This window comes from Neoarius graeffei, chromosome 6, assembly GCF_027579695.1.
Source record: "Neoarius graeffei isolate fNeoGra1 chromosome 6, fNeoGra1.pri, whole genome shotgun sequence".
Taxonomy (NCBI): domain Eukaryota; kingdom Metazoa; phylum Chordata; class Actinopteri; order Siluriformes; family Ariidae; genus Neoarius; species Neoarius graeffei.
The window spans coordinates 53,670,811-53,697,656 of NC_083574.1; the positions used below are offsets into that span (position 1 = coordinate 53,670,811).

The following is a 26,846-nucleotide window of genomic DNA, read 5'->3' on the forward strand; positions in this document are numbered from 1 at the left end:
AATAGAACGCTGCCTCAAAAGGATGCATGAATGCTGTCCTTTTAAGATGAACTCTGATCATCACCTTATGAATACAATGGTATAAATGAATAGATGCTGAATGGCAGTCAGGTAAGTCATAATGTACTCCTAAATAAACAGTAATCGAATAAATAGTACCACCAATGTAAATCTATCTCCAGCTGTTTCAAATTAACCAGCTGTCGTCATAGTTTAACAATTCATTAGGCAATTTGGTGCACTGGTGGGAGTTAAAAATGATAGTATGCACAGTCAACTGCATAATGCAGTGCAGCACGCTGTTGGAATGCATCTGTCCATCAGTTTCTAGCAACAAAACAATGAAATGTCGGGTTTAACTGAAAGAGAGAGAAAAGCAAAATATGTACTGTAGACTTGAACTCCAGTCCCTCACACTGATCTGTCATGAACTTGACAATATTCAGCGAATAGTCCACTTGAATGTTACACTTGCATTTATCCCTAACCCCTTCGGACATAACGTGTACAATTGTACACACGAAGTTCAAAAGCGTTTTTCCTTGTATCCGAAGGGGTCTCTGCTCAAGTCCTTTTTATGAATGTCAAATGATTACGGTGCCTTTTAATTTGCACAGAAGATATCAAATTTCATCCAGTCGGGAACTAAATGTACAGTACCAATTGAAAGCTTGGACATGCCCACTCGTAGGTTTTTCTGTATTTTGACTATTTTCTACATTGTAGAACCGTACTAAAGACATCAAAACTATGAAATAAATGGAACATGTATGGAATTCTGTGGTAAAGTATTTTAAATAATATTAGCTGGCTTTGAGTGGTCCATCAGATACATTCCATTCAGCTAGCATGATCTTGAACAAGTCAAAGATGGGTTCAGTATCATGCTAGCTGAATGGAATATATCTGATAGGCCACAAAAAAACTGTTTATTATTATACACACACACTCTCTCTCCATATCTGCATTCTCGAAGGCCAACACGAGCTTACCCGCGACTCGGTGCTGTTAGCACAGCAGTCCAGTTGCTTTCTAGCCGGTGTAGCGTTCAGCAGCAGCGTTGGCGAAGGCCAACGCGAGCTTACCCATGACTCTGTGCTGTTAGCACAGCAGTCCAGTTGCTTTCTAGCCGGTGTAGCGTTCAGCAGCAGCGTTGGCGAAGGCCAACGCGAGCTTACCCATGACTCTGTGCTGTTAGCACAGCAGTCCAGTTGCTTTCTAGCCGGTGTAGCGTTCAGCAGCAGCGTTGGCGAAGGCCAACGCGAGCTTACCCATGACTCTGTGCTGTTAGCACAGCAGTCCAGTTGCCTTTTAGCTGACATGGTGCCAGCGCAGGCTAATGCTAGCGCAGTCAAGCCTATTATTATTATTATCCCTATGTCATTTACTTAGTTACTTTTAAAATCAACATCAGCTACACACAACGGAATGACCTGGCAGCCAAAATTCTCTCAATCTTCCGCTTTTAATGAAGCAAACCTCACAGCCATGTTTCTTTACAAACAGTCACTCGCAAACGTGGAAGTTTTACATCTCCATGTCTCTCTCTTCCAGTTTTTCGATGTCCATTGGTATGTTTTTCCTCTTGTAAATATGCGTGAAGAACATATAAAGTTTTGGTAGCCTTTCGGATGTTCAGTGCGTCTTCGGTTTCCTGTTTGTTTGTTTGTTTAGTGCTTAAATGTAGCACTGGATTAGCCTCATCTTCTGTCTGTCTTGGCTGACAAAGAAATGATTGTGCACGTGCGTAGCAAGAAAGTTTTGTCATTGGATCTTTGCATGAGCTCTGACTTGTGATGTGTTATCTTGACAACATGCAATATTAGAACAATGTTGCACGCTCCTTCTCCATTGGGGACAGTGGCGTAATACATGGAGGATAAGTGATATGATAATATTGCATGCCATCAATAAACCCACTAGAAGGGAATAGAATACTTTTTTTTTTTTTTTTTTTAAATTCTGTGGAAGAAGTGGCCCGTATGTATAATAAACACGGTTTTCGTATTTTAGGTTCTTTAAAGTAGCCAGCATTTACCTTGATGTTTTGCACATTATCTTGGCCAGCTTCATGAGGCAGTCACCCGCAATGTTTTTCAATTAACAGGTGTGCCTCGTCAAAAGTTAATTAGTGCAGTTTCTTGCCTTAATGTGTTTTGAGATCAAACAATAAATGGTAAACAAGTGTTGCCAGGCAAAACAAACCTCGCCTGGTAGCACTTGTATGAAGAAAGATATTGTGGAAAAAAAAAAAGGTGCCCTATGGGTGCATGTGGCTACTACTTAAATATTGTTTTCTGATACAGTAAATATAGTGCATATATTATTCTGAGGCAGTAGCTGCAAAAATGAAGCGTAATCCAAAAATGAACAATTTAAAAATCACAGAAGTAAAATATACAGTGTCTGTACTTTATATTATTCTACTCTTACAGTTTTCGAAACTGAAACCTCCGAACCGAGGCCGACATACACACGCTGTCGCCATGACCCAAACTCCCTTATTTCCTGGAAATGGCCTGGCGCTACAGCTCAGTGGAACGCACTTTCCCTCTGTAATAAGCATAAACATGTCTGAAAGTGATTTCTTTAGCCTAGTCCGTTTATTTCGAATGGTGAACTGAATTGTACAGTATACGCTCACCAGCCATTTTAATCGGAACACATGTATGCGCATGCACAGTTCACGATTGTTGCACTCCTCTTACATTCTTATAGCACAATGACCCTAGTGGCTAGCGCCTCTATATGAGGCAGTAGCCACAACAAAAACTATTTTGACCTTTTTGGTGACCTTGACTGGATGACCCTCAAAATGTTGGAGGTTCTATTTGAGACCAATTCCCATCTGTCCTGAAAGTTTCATGAAGTTTGATCTAGCTGTTTTCCCGTAATATCGTAAACGAAGAAACCCCACCGATAACAATACCTCGGCCCCTGGTGGACTCCATCCTGGGCGAGGTAATAAAGATACAATAAATGGCTCTATTCTACAACTGTAGTCATTATGTCAAGAACCGCTTGGCTAAGTAAAGAGAAACAAACTTAAGATGTGAAGTCTTTTTTTTATTATATTTTTTTAAACAAAAACATTTGAATTTGGAGTGTCCAAACTTTTGACTGGTGCTGTGTGTAATTAACATCCAACTGAAAACAGTACCTCACGCCTGGAGATTCCTGATCGAATGAGTGTTTGGAGGTTTGTATTTGAGCTTTTACAGGTGTACCAGCATAATGTTGCATGTTTTAACAACCGCTGTATCATTATTTCAAGCACAGGGCAAACCATCACCATGCTGACAAGTCCATGGCAGCTGTAACCATTTGGCGCTACATTGAAAAGGAGGCTTGCATGACTCGCACCTTTTTGCATTTACCCTTTTGTAAAGGTGAAACTTGAAACAGAAACTGTAATCAGTTGTTCAGTGGCTTTTTAAGAGGGTGCTGGGAGTTCTCAGGTTTATTTGTAGTTTCACGGAGTCCTTGATGTTGAAATCTCATTGTCATCTCCATTCTTGCTCAGTGGGGTGTTCACACAGCAACTTTTACTCCGGTGTAGCACCGGGGCTGCCCTGGTAGAGTGTTCACACGGTACAAAGTTATACCAGTGTAGCCCCTGAAAGCTGCTTAAACCAGTGCAAATCTAACCCTGCTTGGGAGGTGGTTTAAGAAATTTACTCCGGAGTAAATGCTAGTTTGCGGGGCAGCACCGATATAAAATGGGACGTCTGAACGCTACAGGGGTAGACTCGCTACGCGTGAGGAGAGTTGATTGCATAAGGGCATTGCATAATCTGCTTCCTGGTATTTTGCGCTTCCAAAATGGCGAGTATCAACACCAACAGAACTGCGTGTCTTCCAGTGTTGCCAGATTGGGTGGTTTTAAGTGCGTTTTGGCAGATTTTAACATATTTTGGGCTGGAAAACGTCAGCAGTATCTGGCAACACTGGTGTCTTCATCCACGTTGTTTTCCTGGCACTTGGTGATGCCATGACAACCGGGAAAAGGAAGTACATTTTCACGCATGCGCATATTTCATTTCCGCGTTATTACTATCGTATAGCACGGTCGCAAAAACTGCTGTGTGAACGCAAGTGGGGCTGCACCGGTGCGAACACGCTTCTCTCTAGTAAGCAGGTTTGAGACGTGTGAACGCTCCACAAAATTTACACCGGTGTAAGATATATCGCAACAAAATACATCGGTGCAGCATCAATGCAGATATGTGCCGTGTGAACTAGGGATGTTAACCGATGACCGTTTGACCTGTGGTTGACCGAATCAACGTCAACTGGTTAATTTTTTTTTTTTTTTTGGTTGTCTGTTTAAAAAAAAAAAATCAATCGTTTTGAGGCTGCCGATTTTAGAGTGGAGAACCTGGAATTCTGTGTTGTAAACGCTTGGGGCATGCCATGTGGTGTAAGGACGACAGCTGACAAATCAGAAACACCCATTCAGTCATGTCCCGCCCCAGTTGAAAGCTGACAAATCAGAAACACCCATTCAGTCATGTCCCGCCCCAGTTGAAAGCTGACAAATCAGAAACACCCATTCAGTCATGTCCCACCCCAGTTGAAAGCTGACAAATCAGAAACGCCCATTCAGTCATGTCCCGCCCCAGTTGAAAGCTGACAAATCAGAAACACCCATTCAGTCATGTCCCGCCCCAGTTGAAAGCTGACAAATCAGAAACGCCCATTCAGTCATGTCCCGCCCCAGTTGAAAGCTGACAAATCAGAAACACCCATTCAGTCATGTCCCGCCCTCCCGCCCCAGTTGAAGACAGCTGACAAATCAGAAACACCCATTCAGTCATGTCCCGTCCTCCCGCCCCAGTTGAAAACAGCTGCCACTCGGCGAGAGAAAAGTGTAGACACAGGCTTTTTAGCTTACAAATTATTATTCTGTTTTTTTTTTTTTTTTAATTATTATTAGAAGGCACATCGAGTTTAGTCCTGCCTTGGCCAGTGCATTCTGAAAGTATGTTTCGGTCTGTAGCCAACAATGCATGTTATTGCAGATCATACATCTCCACACAAACAAGGCGCAGATGCCGACTTTTTCACGGCTGAATTGTGCAGATCCAATTATTATTATTTTATTTTTTTAAGGGGGGGCATTGGAATGTCTGAATAATTTCATCTGAGTAAATTCTGTATTAAAATTACTAAATAAGCAAATGCCGTTGAAATTATTCAGACACTCCAAGCCCCCCCCCCCCCCCCCCAAAAAAAAAAATCGGATCTGCACGATTCAGCCGTGAAAAAGGCGGCATCCGCCAAAAAGCGCGCCGTTTGCATCCCTGTTAAACTCGTAGGTTAACCGACTTTAACCGGCTAATGAGGCTCGGTGGTCGGTCAAGATTTTTTTAAGTTTTCGCCATCCCTAGTGTGAACACCCCTTTAGAGAGGTGAAGTCTTGAATCAACAGATTATCCATATGGTCTATTTTTAACATGCTCTTTGTTGCCTGACAATTTGGTGGAGTGTTTTTGACGCCAATGTATGGATTTGATATTGAGATGTATAATAAGGTGCAAACAAACTTTACAGAAAAATACAAGGAGTAGAGGTCTTCTCTTGGTGTCTTGATGGCATCATGAGGCCAGGTATCTCGTAGCATTTGCTGTTTTTACTCCTAGCCATCAGTGGCATTAACTTGAGCTCCTTAAGCAGAAAGGTCAGGTCTTGGCAGGTGTGTGTGTGTGTCAGTTTTTTTACACTGAGGGCTCTTGGAATTGTTTGGCTGTTGAGAGACTTGGACAGGGTGATTTATTGATTTATGGTGTAGCGGAAAAGCATTGCCAGTGTGTAGTGAGGCTCTGTACCATAGTTTTGTCAATCTTGTAAATTATCTTTAAATTTGAGTTCACTGAAGATGGATTTATTTAAGAGTACTTGATGTTAAAGTGAGTGGTTTTTCTTTTTTTTAATTAAATGCTTTCTTATTGTCGGTAGATATTACAGTTACTTTCTAGCCATTTTCCTGCTGTGCCCTCTTCTGTGGGTTTCAGTGTAGTGCTGCTATATTTGAGCGTCTTTGTTTGAGGCACATGGTTAGAGGAGGAGAAGGTGGAGCTGTGTAATCTGACACAAGCCATGCCCAAAGTACGTCTCCGACGCAGTGTGAGCAAGTGAGATGGGGGAATGAGGGGGCATTCCAACTCTGGTTTGACATTCGACTCCACAGCCTACAGACGCATTGGCGAAAGTGTATGCAGGTTGGACTCTCTCTCTCTCCTTTCTCTCTGTAGCGCTTTGCTGTGATTTTACCCCTGTCCCACAGAGAATACGTTCTTCTCTTCTCTCATTAGGAGTTTATGCAGGATACTTGGGCCTGCCTGGGAGTGGCCCCCGAGTCTGCCGCTGGAATGTGTCTTTAGACAAGTGGGGAAACTTGCTTTGCTGCTGTTGGTTTTCCTCTCTTCCTTGGCTCTCCCTCTTGCTCCCACTCTCCTTGGGCTCCTTTTTCAAGCTTCCTGCCAGGCACTCTGAGCTCAATATACATTTTTGGATTACTTCTGGATTCTTTTTGGGTTCTCCACTGCTCGCTGTGCCTTTTTTTTTTTTAAAGGTGATTTTTGCCTTTTAGCCCCATGTTCACTTTGTAGCAGTCAATGAACAATCATTTGGATAGCTCGCAGGCTTTTGCATGCATGTAGGTAAGTGGCCAGACCTCACCCTCAAGTGTCCTGGGAGTATCTGGCAGTGGACCGGAAAGCTAGTGGAGCGGTATTTTTCTCTGAGTGAGAATATCGGATATTGGACTGGCTGGGGGCCCTCTGTTATGGGCTGTTTTGTTTCTATGGAAAGAGCGCAATGAAGAGTCGCTGCGATCCCCATGTCTCCCACCGTGAGGCTACAGCCTGTCTACTCATGGAAGGGGGTGTTCAAGCTCTTCGCGTGCGTAGCTGCCCGAACGGCCAGCAAGCCTAAAGGTAACACAAGCTTGGTGCATTTTCACTCACTCGTGTGTTTTAGCTCTTGCTGTCAGACAGCATGTACAGAATGTTGTCTGTTTAGGCCTCTTTCAGACATCATCGTGTAAGCACTATAAACTTGGGCTTTCTATGGGAATGGAGTGAAATCTTACTATCGGGCCTCATCTGGTCCTGACCTCTAGGTAAAGTCTAGCAAGGTAGCCTCTTTCTTTGTGTGGGAGTTCATGCTTATGCCATACAGAGACTTTAAAAGACAAAGCGAGAACATTTCTGTGCTTGCTGTAATTTTGCTTTTTCCTGGTTTGCTGTAAGATTCCGGGCATCTCTGACACACAGAACTCTGCTTTGTTTGTTTTTCATGTCTGTGTGTATTCCTGTCCACAGGAGAGAATGAAACTTTTACGTTCTGTAAAGCATTAATTTACACGCATGCCTTTGCCCAAACACACACATCCTCCATAATTATTGGCACCCTTCATTATCATGAAATTTTTAATGATAAAAATATTGCATGCAGTACGTGATGAGATTTGGCTCCAGAGACTGAGGTGGTCATTTTAAAGCACTGTCTATTTGGTGTGGTCTTTTTATTATTATTACTTTTTTTTTTTTTTTTTAATTGACTTGAGAGATCAAGAGCAAATGGGGGAGAAATATTTTAATGAACGATTCCTCCTCAAAATATATTTTTAAAGAAAATACTATTGGCTAAAAACAATTTTGTTAGAGCACAAATTTATTGTGCAAGTGGGTAATAAGCCCCCCCCCCCCCCCCCCCCTTTAATATAATGGTGTGTGTAGTTGTAAACTATCTAATGTGACTGGAACATGCATGCCCAACAAGATGATGCTGATTCACTCACCTACATCTCTATTACTAGTATGCTTTTTTTCTTTGATATATATATGTATGAGTGCTGTCAAGCGATTAAAATATTTAATCGCGATTAATGTCGCAACTGTCATAGTTAACTCGCGATTAATCGCACATTTTTGTCACATAAAAAAACCATTGTAATTCTCTTATCAGCATAAAGTGAATGGGCTTGATTTGTACCAATATTTTTAATTAATTTTTTTTTTTTTTTTTATTGCAAAGCATAACACGTCTTGACACAGCCACTGCAAAGTGAAACCTAAGCCGAGCACCAGCGCGGGGCTAGCAAGAGAACCATGAGTGAAATAATCTACTGTTTGAGTTAGTCTACAACTCTAATCAGAGAGATAGGTTACACAGTGACGGTAGGCTTGACATGCTTGATTATAATATAAAGTACACTATTGTATTAAGTTTAAGTTGTTCGTTGATAAATATTGCATTGAATCTGATCTTTACTGTTTCAGCTCACTTGACACATTTTGTACTTTTACACTTTCTGCCTGTTGATGCATCGCGCTGTCCAATCAGAGGTGGCCAAATTTGCATATTACAGGAAGGATTTCTGGGATAGCATTGAGTTTACAGTTCAGAGGGATCTGGCTTCTTTAGACGCTGTCTTAAAACTGAATAAATATTTAAAAAGAGCCAAATTAGCCAGTCTTTTGAACGGCTCTTTTCAAAGAACGGATCACAAAGATGCAGATCCCATCAAAGAGCCATAAATCCCATCTCTACTAGCGCGCCCTGCCCGCGCTGGTTCTTTGGGGGAGGAGGGCAGAGGACTCTGGCTGTGCGGGGCGTGGCATTACAGTCTAGCTGCTATCGGTTTTCTAAGCAAAGTCTCTCTCTCTGTTCCAAGTTCCTGGCAGTTTCAAAAGCTTATGAAAAACCTACATCATGTCAGAGCGTTAATCTCGCGATAAAAAAAATTATCGCCGTTAAAATTGAGTCAAGTTAACGCGTTAATAACGCGACATTTTTGACAGCACGTGTGTGTGTGTGTATGTATATATATATATAAAACACACACACACTGGAATATGTATACCAATAAATCCAGTACTTTTTGTAAAAAAAAAAAAGTTTGACATTTATAGCATTATGACTACATCTCCATCTCATTAATTCCTTCATTCATCTCCAGTAACTGTGTTTCCTGGTCCAGGTCTCAGTGTGCCAAAAAGTACTAAAACAGTTCTAAGATGTGGAAATACTGTGACACTCGGGGTTGTACTGCAGGAGTGGTGGTTTCAGAAGCAGTATAGCTCGTCATATTCAGGCACCTCTTCATGAGAGTGTAATAAAACATTGTGAAATTTAATATGATCAAATAAAAAGTCTGACACTGCAAAGTAATAACCTGATCAGCAGCCATTAGTGAAGTCCAGGCATATTCATAATGCACACAAAACCCACACTGGGCATATTCAGGTTGACTCATGACATCAAATATATGCATTTTTCAGGTCCTTGATGAATAAAAGCTTAATTGTTGGTGACCAAAAATGCTGTTTTCGTGTGGATGGGAGTCCAAAACGCAGGAAAAATCAATGTTTTTAAGCATGTCCATATAACGTGCTTATAGACGGAGTCTAAAACTTTTCTATGTTAGTACTTTTATGTTAAATCTGATCACTCGTTGGAGAAATGTGAGGTGTAATGTGCTGTATTTGATTTTTGTATTTCCTGGTTCTCAAGTCATTTTTCATCAGCTAATCATTAGCCAGCTTTAAAGTTGAAAAGCTGGTCAACTGATGACTGTTTTATCCAGAACTTTTGATCAGTAAATATTAAAGTGCTAATTTAAGGTGCTCACGTACACGGAAATCAGTGTGCAAGGCTCGGCCTGTTTGTGGGGGTGCGCACTTGCATCTGTAAGTTGGTTCATATATTTTGTAGATAAACTTTCCCACTTAACAAACTGCTCCACATTCCATCTTCATTTGTGTTTCTTGTATGAAGTGAGTCATGCTTTTCGGTTAAGTTTATCCGAATTGTAAGACGCATGTTTAGGGGAAACGTTACGTATGTTTGTCAGTGCGTCTCTGCGCTCATAACCAGTCATATTCAAGGCTGATCGTAATATGGTTTTACGTTACAGGTAAAGCCAGTCTTGTTGAAATAGAAAATGTAACTGGTGTAATGGCAGCTAAGCACATGGGTCAGTTTTTCATTCTTTATTCCTCTCTTCCTTTTTTGCAGAGGTCCACACGTTTCAAGAGAAGAACATAGCCTTACTGGGGAATCATATGGACGAAGGTAAGTTCTTGATATTTTCACACCTTTTTGTGGGGGTTAAATACACTTCTTTAGACTTTAAGGATTTTTTTTTAACTTAAATGCTAATGTATCTCAAATATCTTTTTTTTTTATTTTTTTATGTAATTCAAAAAGGTAAACTTTCATATTCTATATTAATTACACATCAAGTCATATTTCATGCCTTTTTTGTTTTGATTATGGCTTATAGCTCATGAAAATCAGAAATCTAGTATCTCAAAATATTAGAATATTTCTGAAGAGCAATCAAAAAAGCATTTACAAAACAGAAATGTCCAACTTCTGAGAAACATGTTCATTTATACACAGTACTTGGTTAGGGTTTCTTTACCATGAATTACTGCATCAGTGTGGTGTGGAGGTGATCAGCCTGTGGCACTGCTAAGGTGTCATTTCATTTATTTATTTAAAAGGGCATCGCACATTAATCAACAGAACTGTAAATGTGCCAGTGTTGGCCAACAGGCTAATTTTCAACTGCAATCCTTAGGCATGATGTTTGTAAACCCATGTGCCCAACTTTTGTAAAAGTCACATGAAGCCCAGGTTGCTTTGATAGCAGCCTTCAGCTTGTCTGTATTTTTGAGTCTGGTATTTCTCCTTCATATTTCTCAAATGGGGCAATCTGAAGGTTAGAGAAGTAGCTTTGGGCCCAAAGGGTCGCAGGTTTGATTCCTGTGACCAGCACGAGCAATGTGAGGGGAGTTGAGTGAATGAACAGCACTTGCCCCTTTCTCTGTATTATGACTGAAGTGCCCTTAAGCAAGGCACCTAATCCCTCACTGCTCCCCAGGTGCTGTAGCATAGCTGCCCACTGCTCTGCGTGTGTGCATGCTCATTGCTCACTTGTGTGCATACGTGTGTTCACTGCTTCAAATGGGTTAGATGCAGAGGAGGAATTTCATTGTGCTTGAGTGTACATGTGACAAAAGGCTTGTTCTTCCTCTTGACAATAGGCAGTAGATTCTCTATGGGGTTCAGGTCAGGCAAGTTGGCTGGCCAGTCAAGCACAGTAATATCATGGTCAGCAAACCATTTGGTAGTAGTTTTGGCATTGTGGACAGGTGCTCAGTCCGGCTGGAAAAGGAAATCATCATCTCCATAAAGCTTGTCAGCAGATGGAAGTGTGAAGTGCTCCAAAATCTCCTAGTAGATGGCTGCGTTGACTTTGGACTTGATAAAACACAGTGGACCAACACCAGCAGATGGCATGGCACCCCAAATCATCACCCACTGCAGAAACTTCACACTGGACTTCAAACACCTTGGATTCTGTGCCTCTCCACTCTTCCTCGAGACTCTAGGTCCTTGATTTCCAAATGAAAAGCAAAATTTACTTTTGTCTGAAAAAAGGCCTTTGGACCACTGAGCAACAATCCAGTTCTTTCTCTCCTTCGCCCAGGTAAGACGCTTCTAATGTCTCTTGTTCAGAAGTGGCTTGATATTAGGAATGTGAAAATTGTAGCCCCTTTCCTGAAGACGTCTGTGCATGATGACTCTTGATGCACTGACACCAGCCTCAGTCCATGCCTTGTGAAGCTCCCCCAAGTTCTTTTTCTTGACAATCCTCTCAAGGCTGTGGTCATCCCTGTTGCTTGTGCACCTTTTCCAGCCAGTCTTTTCAGTAATGACCTTCTGTGGCTTACCCTCCTTGTGGAGGGTGTCAATGATCGTCTTCTGGACAACTGTCAAGTCAGCAGTCTTCTCCATAATTGTGGTCGTGTGTACTGAACTAGGCCAAGAGCTACATACTGTTTTACTCAAACTTGAAATGAAATATTCTAATCTGAGATACTGGATTTCTGACTTTTCATGAGCTGCAAGCCAAAATAATCAACATTTAAAACAAAAAAAAGAGACTTGAAATTTCACTTTATTTATAACAAATATATTATGTAAAGTTTTACAGTTTTTGAAATTAAATTTGGAAAGCAAAATTAACTTTTTCATGATCTAATTTTTTGAGCTGCACTAATAATGTGGAGTAAAAAGAACTCCTAGAAAATTCTACACTTGTGGTGAAAATTGGGGTGCTGGAAAAGGAGGGGACCAGATAATTGAAGAGTGTGTCCTTCACCGTGACTTGGCTCTGTAATCACCCTCCATCACCATCTGGAGGAGCAGGGAAGGTCTGTGCCTTCAAACCCTTGTGCCCTGTGACCCACTGTTGGCACTCGCTGCATGGGGAGTGGTGGTGGTGGTGTGGTGTTTCAGCCTGCCCTCAGCACACCACCCCACCCCACCAGCTCCCCCTGTTTTATCTCTCTTAAACCTACTGGTGCTGCTAAATGACTGTCTGAACATGTTGAGTGCTGGCAAACTGCTGCAGCAACATGGTACAAAAACAGCAGACATATATTATTTATTTCACGAAAGTCATTTAAAGTGTTCTTTCCTAAAAAAAAAAAAGGAATTCTACAGATAAAGGATTGTTTACAGCAGCAGCAGTGGGGGGAGTGGGTCTGTTTAAAGCATCTAAAATTATCCTGCGAAACAGTTATGAAGTGGTTTGCCTTATGCCTTACTTGATAATGTATTTATCTATAGCAGGTCTAAGTATATGTTGGTTACTTCAGTGCTTCACTGTGATTCATGCTTGCTGCATTAACACCCCACCCCATAACCACAACAGACTCTTGTGGTGTTATTGTAGTCTATAGCTTGGGGGCATACAAGTGAGACGTTGTCAAGAAAAATGTAACATTTTTACAGATTTACCACAAACTTTTTTTACTTGCAGGGGTGGCCTGAGCAAAATAATGAGCCTACTAACTTGCTTTAATGTGGGTAGTATTAAAACTTAGAACTACATTAAATCCAACATGTAGCAGCACACAGATAATACAATTATAGCCATCATAAAGCCTAGGTCACAACCGGACGTACAATTTTTTTGGCCGTGCGATTTTTGGCGTTTCCCAAATCGCTGCTTTTTTTTGGTTCATGGAGAAAGACGCACGTTGGCCGTAAGTTTGTCTTGCAACCTGAAAAAAAAAACATAAGCGCCCGTAGAGTTTGTTTGACATGACAAAGAACCTCTGCGGCCGGCCTACGGCTCGAAAATCAGCACGTCACACGCGCGCCCTCCGTGCGTTTCTTGCGGTTTTTGCACGTAGACTGGCCGTAGGAGCACGTACGGCCGGTTGTGACCAAGGCTTAAGCAACTGTGTGTGGAAGTTTAAATCACTTATTCTGTAACATTGTGTAATACAAGATTACTGCACCAGTCTACTTTTACTTTAACTCCTCATGGATGTAAAAGCACACCTATTATCTCTTAGCTTTATTTAGCTAGTCAGGCTTGGGCTAGTCCACGGAGTACCTGATTTCTCAATGTTGCGCTTACCGCCATTGCGTTCGCCAGCAGCAATTTAGAATAAAAGTTCATTTATTTTTGAAAACTGTGCTGCATTTAACAGAGCAGGTTTTGTTTTGCAATTTCTCCCCGTCGCCTTTCCGCCTTTTCTTCTGCATGCTTCCACAAACACAGGAAGTCAATAATCGAAACTTGGCGGTGTGAACTAATCAGATCTTTAAGCGGTGGCGTCATGGAGCAACCATCAGGAAAATTTTTGAACTTCCCGATGGCCAGTCCATCTGTTTACGTGCTAACATGGACAAACTTGAAAGACCAGAGTTACTTCACTGGTACCAGAATGTCTGTCTTTGTCTCCTTAATATGCCGATCAAGAGCCGTTTTTGTTTTCAGTGTGCTAATTATGCTGAAATTTTTAAATGTCTGTAGCTTGCTAACATTTCTGGAGTCAGCCCTGTTTAATATGAATTAAATATTAATCACCTACACTGTCCTTGTTAATATAGGGAATACAAACAATGCAACACCGCAAACCACACGTTACCAAATTAAGCACCTCCTACACTAACAAACCCGCGATCTCGGTGGAATTGAAGTAATGAAGTTTGACCTCAAGCCACAATCTCATCTGTTAAAGTAGTCTGCCAAACCACATGGTCGCTTTTGACATGTGTACATGTTGAATGCTGAGGTTCTGTGCAGTAGAGCAAACTCAGCTTCTCAAAGGTCAAAGTTTGTTGTGCTGTGTCAACCCTTGTTTGTTTGGTCTTTGCTCTGTCAGGTCTGATGAGCAAACTTCATGGTGTAGGGTTTTGTCAATCAAAGAATGGAATAATGGTCTAATTAGAGTTATAAGTACAGAGGTAATATTCATGATACTGGTATAGCTTTTTTTTTTTTTGGAGAATTATGATTTTGTCTCATCACAATATCGTGACGTAAGGACGAGACATTTAGAGCTTGATGCGCAACAAGAAACAAAACATGAATGCAGAGAGAATGGGTGATTAATGAATTGGTTTTTTAAAGGAAATGCTGCATCAGTAACATGGAAGTGATTTTCAGCTGCCCAAGGTCAGGCTCCAAAAAGTTAGTCGTTCCTGGTTTATTGTTCTGCGACAAAGCAACTGCAATACAATACAGAGAATGCGATTATGGGTAAGCGTGGCACACAGAGGTGTACTGACATGTTGCCATGAAGTCCTCCAAACAGCTAAGTTTGTTATGCGTATGATGCCATGCATCAAAATTTAAATCATCACCGCCATCATGTCTTCCATAGGCTGGTTGGTGCTGTATTTTTGTTTTTTCTGTGAGAAACGAGGCATCAAAATTCCGACTCTAAATTTCTGAACTGAGCGTAATAAATAGTGCAGCTGGGCTGAGTTACAACAGAGGCTCAGCTAGTTGGTGATCTACGAGATGATTAGCACGATGGCATTGATCGAGCTTGACGGTATTATCTGAGGCAGGGTGTACAGAGGAGGATATGAGGGAGTTGAAGAGACGAAAGGATTAATGTGCATCTGCATAATTCTCTTTAGGTAGAAATGAATTCCCACTGGCACATCTACCAGCAGGTAGCGGGCAATGTAGAAACCAAATGAAAATGGACTAGCATGTCGAGGAACGTGCTGGATTTTCCTTTTAATTTTGCTTGGTATGGATACAGACTGAAAACATGCATGAAGACCACATATGCTTGCAGATATGGAGTTTCGGAAATACAAACCAAGCTTCAGTCAGTGTTTTACAACAATGTGTATTTGTGGGTTCTGGGCCCCCGTTGTGCACTCGCCCTATGCGCGCGCGCGCACACGTACCTCTTCCTGGTAATACGTAACATGCCTTATTCTCTCTCTTAAATGCACTACACATTAGATTGCACACATCATACATCTACCAATAACAAGAACAGCAAATAGACTAGGGCAAGCGAGGCGTGCATGCAGATGCCTCTGCAGGTGTTTTACTGCACGCCTCGCTTCCTTTTAATGCTAACACAATTTAGAGGAGGCGCATATCGGAGTACGCAGGGTTAGTGCAGGGGGAAATCTGGGCAGAGATTCACCCTGCGTGCACACTTTTTTAATGCAATACATTGGAGAAAGCCCACAATCTAGCCATTTACATTCTTACATAGGACAAATCTGGCATGTTGCATGATGGTCTGGAGTCGAGGTGTGGTGGGTCGTGTGTGTGTGGGGGGCCGTGGGCTGGTTAACACGCAGGGCTTTCCCTCTGCCGTCTCATTGTGGTATATCTTGTGCGGGGGCAGGACGACACCGTGGCCATACTTGGGTGCCCAGGCAATCTGTATAATCAGTCAGTTAATCAAATTATTCCTATTCTTATCCCTATTCTTATTTCTCTTATTATTAACCTACATAAAGATGATAATGCTCATTTCCTCTGAAACCCTCCTCGTCTGCGATCCAGCCTCCATCTCCCCAGCCCAACAGTGAGTTGATAGCCATTTATAAAGCAGGGCTCACCATTGATGCTTGTCCGACTGGTTGGGACAAGTAATTGTTTGGTCTGGACAAGTCAAATCCGCATCTGCTTGCCTGATGGGACAAGTTGAATTATTTCCAACTCTCCTGGAAGTTCCAGGAATCTCTCGCATAGGAGAATGAGAATGAGAATCCTGATTGCTCGGTCTTGTTAAGTAGACCAATCGGTGTTCTGTGTGGGCGGGCTTTACGTCTTCTCTCCTGGACTGCAAGTGTATCTAGGGGAGTCGTAGCAGTGTCCCCCAGAATACAAAACCCACATCACCTCAGACTACATGAAAGTGCATCCACATGTTGCGTGCTGTACTGTTTGTAACAGTGACTTTAGTATTGCGCATGGTGGGGTAAACGATTGTAAAAGACTTGCTGAGGTGAGCTTAAGTCTCGTTTGTTCATGTACCGATTATTTATACTAGCTGTCTCACTGCTAAGGCTGCATGAGGCCAAACTTCTTGACTCGCTTAAATCCTCGAATATTAAAAAAAACATTAGTTAAATAATGTTTACATAAATGATATAAGCAGTCTACATATTTTGTCACATTTTCTGCATGTAGGCCAATCTCGTTTGGTTTACAAATTAGAGAAAATTACTCAAAGGATTGCATGTAGCCACCCCAGACAATCTAGAGCGGTGGCTAGTTATCGACACCTTTCCAGATTTACCAATTAACAATTTTACAAAGATGAGTTTCAGTTACAACAGTTCTTGGTTAATTAATCAACCAGGAAACCCCCCTCGCCCTTCGATCTTGTCGTCTGATGATGCAGCTCATTACCGGAGATGGAATTTTTTTCAGCACATTCTGCGATTTGAGGAAAACCTGGACGTTCTCATCGCAGGTAAGCATGGTGGAAAGATCATGGACATGTTTTTACTTGTCAAATTCACTGATATTTCATGATCTTGTCAAAACCTACCAAAAGAGTTTCTTACTCTTCCATTTGACAGTCGCCATTTTGTATCAACGCGTGTTTGAGAAGTCACATGAGGTGTTAAGTGATCACTTTCACGGGTGTCCACCATGATCGACACCCTGTGGAATTCGGTGACATTTACAACTGATAGATAGATAGATGGATGGATAAATAGATGGATGGATGGATGGATGTATTTGGAATCCTATTGCAATAAATAGAATTGGAACAGAATTAAATTCCTAGCATATAAAAAAAATTATATGCTTGAAATATTCATATTTTTCTATTCCATTCAGAATTTTTTCCAGTTTGTAAATATCTTCCATATATAAAATGTCTGCTGATATTGTAATCTTTTTAGATATAAATTTAAAATCTCAATTTAAAAAATCAACCTTTGACCTGGATGTTCATGTGGTTACAATGTCAATTGCCTGACATTTTATTGGTAAACTACAAAACTAGAAATTAATACAAACAAGGAATGATTAACAAAATGTAATCTACGAAGATGCTTAAAGTGGGTAAAAGGTGGAACAAAAAGATTTTATGATGCAGGTTAAACATTCAGTTCATTTGTTTATAAACATTACTTCATTTACGTAAGAACCGACATTGTTTATATAAAACCTATACATTTTGTACTAAATATATCTATGTAAAACAAATTTTAAATAAAAACTCTTGCATTAACTTAATGCCACTTTTTTTTTTTTTTTTTTTAAATAAATCATCTGGGCATCTGTGGACAAGGGTGCCACGTGATCTGATGCCCTAAATAATCTGGAATCGACACCACACGTGCGCACGCACACCCAGTGGAAGTTTGAGTAATTATTCGTGCACAATTTACATACTGAAAGTCTTTTTGACTTTTGCAATGGCCAAAAGATCGTTAAGGTGTTGATAACTGTAGCTGCCACTCTAGTAATGATACCTTTTATGTTTTTGTGTCTTTGAGGGATTGTTGAAAATCACCATTTTTATAGTAATTATTCAAGAGTTGCATCAATAATGTTCCAGTGAAACTAGTTCAATCCCCTCAGTGATCCGGCCAGGTTATTGTTTAAAAAATTCTGGGGAAGCAGAGTACAGCAGGGGTGTGTGTCTAAAAATAAATAACTAACCACGTCATAATATTTAATTATAGATTATTAGACTTTGAATTCATCAAAATCAGAGAAATGATCAAATATCTTAACAAAATAAATATCTGTGGTGAATCTTCTTTTCATTCAGACTTTTTATTGTATTTTTCTTTTGTATGGTACACATTAACCATCACACGTCGTAAAACATTTCAGGGGAATTTTGTGACCGTGCCGAACTCGCGGTTTTTCATTCACAACGTGATTGTCACCATTATGAGGTCCAACTCGTTTCATTTCTTGAAATTAATTTATACTTCTTCAAGTTTTACTGGATTAATCAAGCTCAGAGCTTCTGGAGTAACTAAAGTTAGTGTTTGGGTGAGTCAAACTCTTAAAACTGCAGATCAGGTAATGGGTTATAACAACACACGCACCATAATGGGGCACTGGAGAATTTGTTTGCTTTTTATTGAAAAATTATAAATTATTCAAGCACAATGATTATCATGACAATACTGGCTTTTTGATAAAGGAATGTGATTAACAAAGTTTCATTGAATTAGTAAATACATGGTAATAAAAAGGTTCTGGTCAGGACAAGTGGAAAAATCTTGCTGCCTGTCCAACTGGACAAGTGGATTAAAAAGCTAATGTCGAGCCCTTTTAAAGTGTTTTTTAAAAAAAGAAAAGAAAAAATTCAGTACATTGTTTAACTGGTGCTCATTAGAGCATGTAACAGTATTTCAAGAAAAGTAAAAGAAACATTGGGAAGCTGAAACTTGGTGTGCTTTGACGAGCAGCATTCACTCCCGTCTGGTGTTTATATCTGTGCAGGCTATCCGACAGTCTTATTCGGAGTAGTCATTCAGGTTCTTTTTGACCTCAACATAACATTTAACAAAAGTAAAACTTGATGTTTTGGTGGCTGGCTGCTGCTTCTGTTCTATAGTTAATGAACATGTCAGAACATGGATGCACACCTGTGTAGTTTCGGCTCCATGTTTAAAATATGACTGCAGAGAATTTACTGTAATGAATGGTTGCATAAAACTACACTACTGACATTCATGCATGTTTGCATATTAACTGTAATGTGATGCGATGAACTGATAATACACTTTGCTGCCATTGTACCAGTGTTTGGTCAGTTAGAGGTCACACAGCTCACATACATCAGCAAGCAAACACTTATTGCTCACATTCTCACCACTAAAGACTGCTTCCTGATTAAAGGAATAATTCAAAAATGGTAAACCCCCCCCCCCCTTTCTCCAAACTCAACTCAAATGAAGTCAGTTAGCCAAGATGTATTTGGTGTTAAAGGACATGGGACATGGATTTTTTTTCTGGGTATAATTATGTATAAAGGACATAAGAAATGCCATCTAAATCACTGCAGGGTGTCAAAAATGTGAAAATCATCACATTCAACTTTTTTATACATCAGCGTAAAACGATTCGTTAATTAGCTAAGCGGTCACGTGACCCGTGACGTCACAAAAACTTTTCAAGGAGCCAGCGCTTGGGTATCTAATGTAAACAGGTTACCGAAATGGACACCATCGACAGTGACATTCCCGATGTTTCACAGAGATGTGAAGTTGGACCCTATCAATTCGAACCGATAGCTGGAAATTCACATGAACATAGATCTTGTCTTTACTCTGACGGGTCAGATGATTCTGAGGGTGAGAGTTCATTCAATCCCCATGAAACTGAAAGTGGTCGGCTCGATAACACATCCTGGTAAGTTTAAAAACAATTCTGCTCAAAGGCTAATGATCTGTTGAAAGAAGTATTATTTTTGTATCATACATTGAAAGTTCATCATAGATCTAGCTAAAGTCTGTTGCAAGCTAGTTTTTTTTTTTGCTGATATTTTTCGAGTTTGATTTGAGATACAATGCTTCCAGAGTCCGAGATGAAAACATTCAAAATGGCGAAAAGAGTCAGAATTATGATGATCAATAATTGATGCACCCAAAATTTATAATACTAATCCTTACCGCATGAGGCCCATGGTAAAACCACACTTCCAGGAGGGGCTGCCGTCTGCCTCCCAAGCTGGCCGAGAGCGCTCCTCGTCGGGCACGGCCAGGCGGGAGAATGCCCTGGTCCGTCCGCCCTGTCTAAAAAAAAAAATAATGGTACAACTCCGAGTGAAGGTATCAATGCGCTGTCGAAGCGTGCAGAAGGTGTTAGTACGCCTGTCATTATAGTGTGGACTTTCCATAGCATAGAAAATCGCCACGTTTCAATTTGTGTAACTGAACTTGTTTCATATCACTGGTCATATAAACCTATGTAAACAGGAAAAACGCGGAAGAGTTTGGTCGCATCTAACTACAGCCCCAAAAAATACCATTGGCCATGCTGAGCCTAGCTACATTGCTAACAGGAGTAACAGCGCGTCTGACTGACTGGGAGGTCGCAATACACCATGATGTTCAATGTACGTTAAACACTCTAAAAACGAAACAATTTTCTTGTCATCCAAGACACAAAAACTATTTTGTCGCATTCGTCATCACGATTCACACTTCTCCATATTCATCTACCCGCTTGTGCTGTACCCGAAAGTTTGTGACGTATGATCACGTGACAGCGGCTCTTCCGGTTGTAAAATATGCATATCGGAGCTCGAGCAGAAATGCCATATAATCATCACGAATATAACGATTTTGCTGAATTTAATAGATACTTGTATTTGTTGATGCAATTATTTCATATTTTTAATGGGAAGAAACTGATATAGCGTGCATTTTGTTTCATGTCCTTTAAATTTAGTTTTGGGGTGGGGTGTTTTTTGTTTTGTTTTCCGGGTTGGGTGATTTTCTAAACAAACAGACTTCAGTCACCAGCTATTTCATGGTTGAGGTTGCTACATTTGCGGCATGGCAAATTTCTTGTTGTACAAGCTCTTCTTCCTAAGGCTGTTTTGGCTCAGTTGATGTAATACAAAGAAAGAAATGGGTCTTGTATTAGGCATGTATAAACAATCACGCAGACCTACAATATGGAGATTCCATTTTATATTACGAGTTGTGTGAAATCCTCAGCTATTCCAAATTCCTATAAGTCCTGAATATTCATGCTTTTCTTCTTTGGCTATTCGATGACAATAGAGTACAGCGCAAACTCTCCTAACTGCCTGTGTGTATGTAGCTTGTAATCCTGTTTTAACTACCCTTGTCATACAGACTTTCATTAGTGCTGCTGAAGTGGCTTCCTCTGGGGATACAAGGTTTCCTGTGTTATGTGATGGCCTGCAGACTTTCCACTTGCACAGCAGTTCAGTTCAGCACTTTCCTGGAATAAAGGGTGTGAGAGGACTTCTGGGTCTGAGGCAGCTGTTTTTTATTACAAAGAGAACCAGGAATGCTGTGGGACAGCTACTCAAATTGGACTTTTATTAAAAGATGGTAATTTCCACACTGACCCGAGTACGTTTCCTAGATCACCATTGTCCCTTTTTGGTACCGTTTCATTGATGGGGATGTAACTGTTTAGTTTTTACTCCATTAATAACCTGTTAAACTTCCAGGATCCACCAGTGGGTCTAAACTTGCATTCCTTACTCTGAAATAAAACCCTACAGTGCAAGATGTTTCATGCATGGTTGTCCAAGTTGCACTTGATCGTTAATGGGTCACGTGACCAGAACATATGTCTGTTGTACCTGTACTGGAACTCAACAACTTCCCTAAAAGCTTTAGAAGTGTTGCTTCCTTGTAAAGTCCCTTTTAAATATTTCTCTATCTTTTTGTTCTGTTCTAAACTTTGCTGGTGGTTGGCTTCGAATTTGATTTCATTGGGAGATTTTAGAGGGGTTTTTTTCCTTCCTTCCTTTCTGGATTGTCTCCATACAGAAGAAAAAGTATGAAGCCACTTTTTCAATGGGATATAAAGGAATCTATATATAAAGTGCTTTGTTGTTCATTTTGTAGTATGTAAAAGGTAGCATTTAATCTTTCCAGATGCACAGTCTCTCTCTAAAAAAAAAAAAAAAAATCCTGACATGACAGATTCAGACAGGAGTAAAATCCCAGGGATACATTAAGAAGAACAAAAAACAAATGTTTTTAACGAGTGAATTGTTGTATTTTTCCATTTGTTGATGGCTGTTGGTACTATTCTGCATGCTTCAGTCACATGGATATTTTTTCTACCGCTTTCTTACTGAGGCATTTTCATATTTAGTTATTTAGAAATGCTGATGGTCTAAATGTGTCTCTCCCTTATTTTTAATAATTCCAGAAATTTGCATAGAATTACTCGGATGTCTGCCAAGTACATCTGGAAAATAACTAAACAGTAGGTTATATGCAGAACAGCGATGGCTCTAGGACGTAGACTAATTCCAGACAGAAGTGATCTGGTTTTGATCTATGCAGTAATAATTCAGACCCTTCCAGAAAGCAGCCCAGACTGCGCACATATTTTTGTCTTGGTTCGTTTCGGCGTTTTAAGTAGCAGTGACTCAGCGGAAATTGTTTGATCACCTGTAGTTTGTTTGGCTTGTAGTTGCATCATCTTGCAACTGTGACTGCCAAGTAAAAGTGAACATCATCCATTTAACAATGGTCACTAAACCTGTTTTTGCCTCCCTACACTACCTGTATCGCTAAGCTATACTTTAACAGTGCACACTCCACTCACTCGTGTATCCTCAACCTGTTTTATTTAGGCTCGTTCCACTACATCTACACCAAAGAGGTGCATTTTGCTTATCAGCACTGGCTGCTGCAGTCTTTCTCAGGAGCTGGCACGCACTGAGTGGCGGTGTCGTTTAACAGAAGGCAGACACATTGTACTGTTCTCGGTATTTCAGCAGCACTTCTTGTGCCAACAGCACTTCACATGTCATACACACGTTGTGTTGATGTGTTCTGGCTTATTGGTGGGGTTTTTTGGGGGGAGGGGCGGCAATTTGGGACATGGCTCTAAAACCTGTATGTTTGGTTTGAAAAGGGTTACGCTTCGGATAGTTCATTCATGACATGAAACACAAACATGCTGCAGAAATAAAAACATGAAGGTCCTATGTAGCCAAGACCAGTTTGCCCTCTTCAAGCTTCAGGTTGTATATTTAGGGCTGTCTAAAGGCCTCTTGTGCTCTGTGCTAATTTTGGCAAGAGATTGACCAGCTCAGTGAGCGGGATAAAAATACCCAGGGCTTTATCACGGCAGATAAGTTTACAAGCTGCCTATAAGCCACGTACATTCACACAAACAACCCTTCACGTGGACTCTTACTGTCTGATTTTTTTTTTTTTTCCTCCCATAACATCAGCACGATCTCCTTGGTACATCAGTGTTTTGAGTGCGACTGATTGCGAGAAAGTGAGATGCATGTCCTCGTCACGCCATGCTCCCATGAACTGGGTTGCGCTAAAGGCAGATGCATTTATATTACATAAAGCAGAACAGTATGAGCACTAGATCACGCCCTGCTTCTACCATGCAGCAGGGCAAAAAAATTCCAGTCCTGATCTCCGCTTCCTCCCCCCCACACACACACACCACAGCCTGTTGCCATAGGAACGCTCCTTCATTGGGCATGCCCTCTGGAGGCTGCCCATGTTCGTGTTCTCTATTTCTGCCTTTTACAAAAGTGTAGAAATTGTCTGTGCCAAAAATAGATGCCCTAAACACACCCCTAAGGTCTACATCTGACTTTATCGTAGCAATTAAACCACAATATATGGGAGCTGCTGAGTGGAAATGGACAAACGGCTGTGCATTATATAGACAATAAATAGCCCTGCTGTGCTGTCCCAAATCTGTAGTGAATCAGCAGGAAAGCAGTCTGTTGAAAGGCAGGATTTAATGTCTGTTTTAGATTCATTTGGGAGAAATTTGACTGACTGTATAATTGTAATCCCAGTTTGTGTGCATGATTAATGCAGAAGTGCTGCAACATGCGTTTACTCATCAGTTGGTTTTGTCACTTATGTTGTGCTGTTATACTATTCTTCGTGTGAGATTTTTTTTTCTTTTCTGCCCCTTCTCATTTTCCTGTTGATATCACCCACTTTCTCTCTCATGCTTCTTATACTCTGCCTCGTGTGGTTTTTCTCACTGTCCTTATTTCTACCTATCTGTTTTTTAGAAATGAGTCGCCAGACTGCCACCGCGCTGCCCACAGGAACCTCAAAGTGCGCCCCCTCCCAGCGTGTGAACACCACAGCCTCCAACAGTGACCTAGCCAGCCTGTTTGAGTGCCCGGTGTGTTTTGACTATGTGCTGCCTCCAATCCTGCAATGCCAGAGCGGCCACCTGGTGTGCAGCAACTGCCGGCCCAAGCTGACCTGCTGTCCGACGTGCCGCGGCCCATTGGGCTCAATTCGTAACCTGGCCATGGAAAAGGTGGCCAACTCCGTGCTGTTCCCATGCAAGTACGCCTCGTCGGGCTGCGAAGTGACGCTGCCACACACAGACAAGGCCGAGCACGAAGAGCTGTGTGAGTTCCGGCCATACTCGTGCCCATGTCCGGGTGCTTCGTGCAAGTGGCAGGGCTCGCTGGACGCAGTCATGCCACACCTGCTGCACCAGCACAAGTCCATCACCACGCTTCAGGGCGAGGATATCGTCTTCCTGGCTACGGACATCAACCTGCCCGGTGCCGTCGACTGGGTCATGATGCAGTCCTGCTTCGGTTTCCACTTCATGCTGGTGTTGGAGAAGCAGGAGAAATATGATGGGCATCAGCAGTTCTTTGCCATCGTACAGCTGATCGGAACACGCAAGCAGGCTGAGAACTTCGCCTACCGACTGGAGCTGAACGGCCACCGGCGGCGCCTCACCTGGGAAGCCACACCACGATCCATCCATGAGGGTATTGCCACAGCCATCATGAACAGTGACTGTCTAGTGTTTGACACCTCCATTGCCCAGCTGTTTGCTGAAAATGGAAACCTGGGTATCAATGTCACCATATCCATGTGCTGAGGACTCGGATACACACATACACGCATACCTACATAGGCATACACTTAAACATTTCACAACAACCATGAGACACCCGAGCACGAGGTGTGCATTGGGCGGGGTGGGGTGGGGTATCTACTCTAGGAAGCTTCTCGCTGTTGTATGTTTCAAGTACTCAACAGGACTGACCTTTACCAATGCTTGGCACGTCCAGCAACTGGCCATTTTCCCAGGTTCTCAATTTTATGCTACAATATTATAATAAGTTAAATAATTAAACTAATGTATTCTACATTTTTTGAGAGCAAATGCCCGCAAAGATGAGCCTTGTGAAGTGGACTTGCTCACACACAGCTTGTTTGTGAAGATGGGTGAAGGAATGGCACAGTAGAATTGAGGGTTGGGGTGAACTCTAAAAGATAAACTAGAATTGTCCTGATATGTTGTTTCCTTTTTCTTTCCCTGACAGATTGCATTGTTAGTTCAATGAAACACTAACATTTTTAAGTTTCCACAGTTTTAGGTTTTAATCGAGCATTATTTCGTCTTGTCCAATCCCCTCTCCCCTGAGAAAGATGCTGAAGATGTTTGCATGACCACTGGCGGAGGCTTAGTGTGTCCAGACTTCATCTGAGAATTTTTAGTAATTTCTACCTGAATCATTGTAGAGTTTCTCCCAGGATTTTCCTCATGAGGAAGGGGGAGGCAGGATTGAGGCGTTTGTGTGGACCTGATGTGACCACATCAGGTTTGATGTCCTCAAAGCCACTTTTCCCTCTTAAATGTTTTTCTCCCTATGATAGCCTACTTTTTCTGACCAGGTGCTATTAACAGCAGTCTTGCGCCTGTGAACGTTAAGTCATTTGAATGGGTCGTGCTTTAGTTTGACAGGTAAACCACATGCTCATCTCGGTCATGTGGAAATGGTGATCTCTTCATGCTGGAGGTGAGGCTCTCCTGAATATCAGACTAGAAGTGAACGCAATTTCTACCGTTATTATTGAGATTATCATTTTGTAATGACTTAAGAAAAAGGAATGGAAAGGCTGTTGTAATATTGTGGCTAATCTTCAGTGTTTGTATATAGTGTTGTTCTTCAGAAGGCCTCATGTCTTTTGTTCTCCTTTTTGTAAGTACAGATGTCTTTGTTTTGTATGTGTGTCTGTTTTTGTGAGGAGTGGGTGAAGAAAACGCCAAAACATCTCTGTGGATACATTGTACTGTTGCTGGTCCTGGTCTGTTTTTATTTTTGTTTTAATGTTTGTTTTTTGTTTGTTTTTGGTCTATTTTGCCATTAAATAAATCTATCTTTTTCATACCTTTTGATGCATCTTTATACTGAATACTGGGGTGGTGCAATAGCACAGGGTAAGATTGCCTCCTCTCAGCTGCAGGGTCCTGGGTTTTATCCTGGGTTACACAGTCTGTGGAGTCTCATGTTCTCTTCATTTCCGTGTGGGTTTCTACTGGGTTCTGTGGTTTCATCCTGCATCCCAAAAACAAGCGTGTAGAAGGTTTGGCTAAAATCTAATTATTAAATTGCCTCTCGCGTGTGCGCGCGCATGGTGCCCTCTGATGGATTGGATTGGTTAATAATTAGTTAATTGTACTAGTGCAGCTTAATTAGGGGTGTGTGTGTGTGTGTGTGTGTGTGTGTGTGTACACATTTAAAAAAAAAAAAGTAACTTGATTCAAAAAGATAAGCTTTCACATATTCTATATTCATTACATGTAAAGTGATGAGCTTTTTTTTTGGTTTTAATTTTGATTATGGCTGATCAGAAATCCAGTATATCAAATTATTAGAATATTTCCAAAGATAAATCCAAGGATTTGCAATACAGGAATGTCCAACTTCTGAAAAGTATGTTCATTTATACACTCAATACTTGGGTGGGGCTCCTTTACCACAAATTACTGCATCAATGTGGCATGGGGGTGATCAGCTTGTGGCACTACTGTGGTGTCACTGAAG

General features: G+C 41.3%; 1 protein-coding gene across 7 annotated transcripts in view; it reads left to right on the top strand.

Moving 5' to 3' along the window:
* The window catches only part of siah1 (siah E3 ubiquitin protein ligase 1), a 44,868-nt gene extending 18,679 nt beyond the window's left edge, over positions 1-26,189 (top strand). For 3 of the 7 annotated variants that reach the window (XM_060923844.1, XM_060923843.1, XM_060923846.1), the window contains 2 exons: positions 10,024-10,080; positions 24,054-26,189. In XM_060923844.1, coding sequence (XP_060779827.1) covers positions 10,071-10,080; positions 24,054-24,892 — 849 coding nt within the window. In that variant the 5' untranslated portion in view covers positions 10,024-10,070 and the 3' untranslated portion in view covers positions 24,893-26,189. The other 4 variants (XM_060923842.1, XM_060923845.1, XM_060923841.1 and 1 more) reach the window with 4 other exon arrangements.
* Positions 26,190-26,846: the final 657 nt, after the last annotated feature.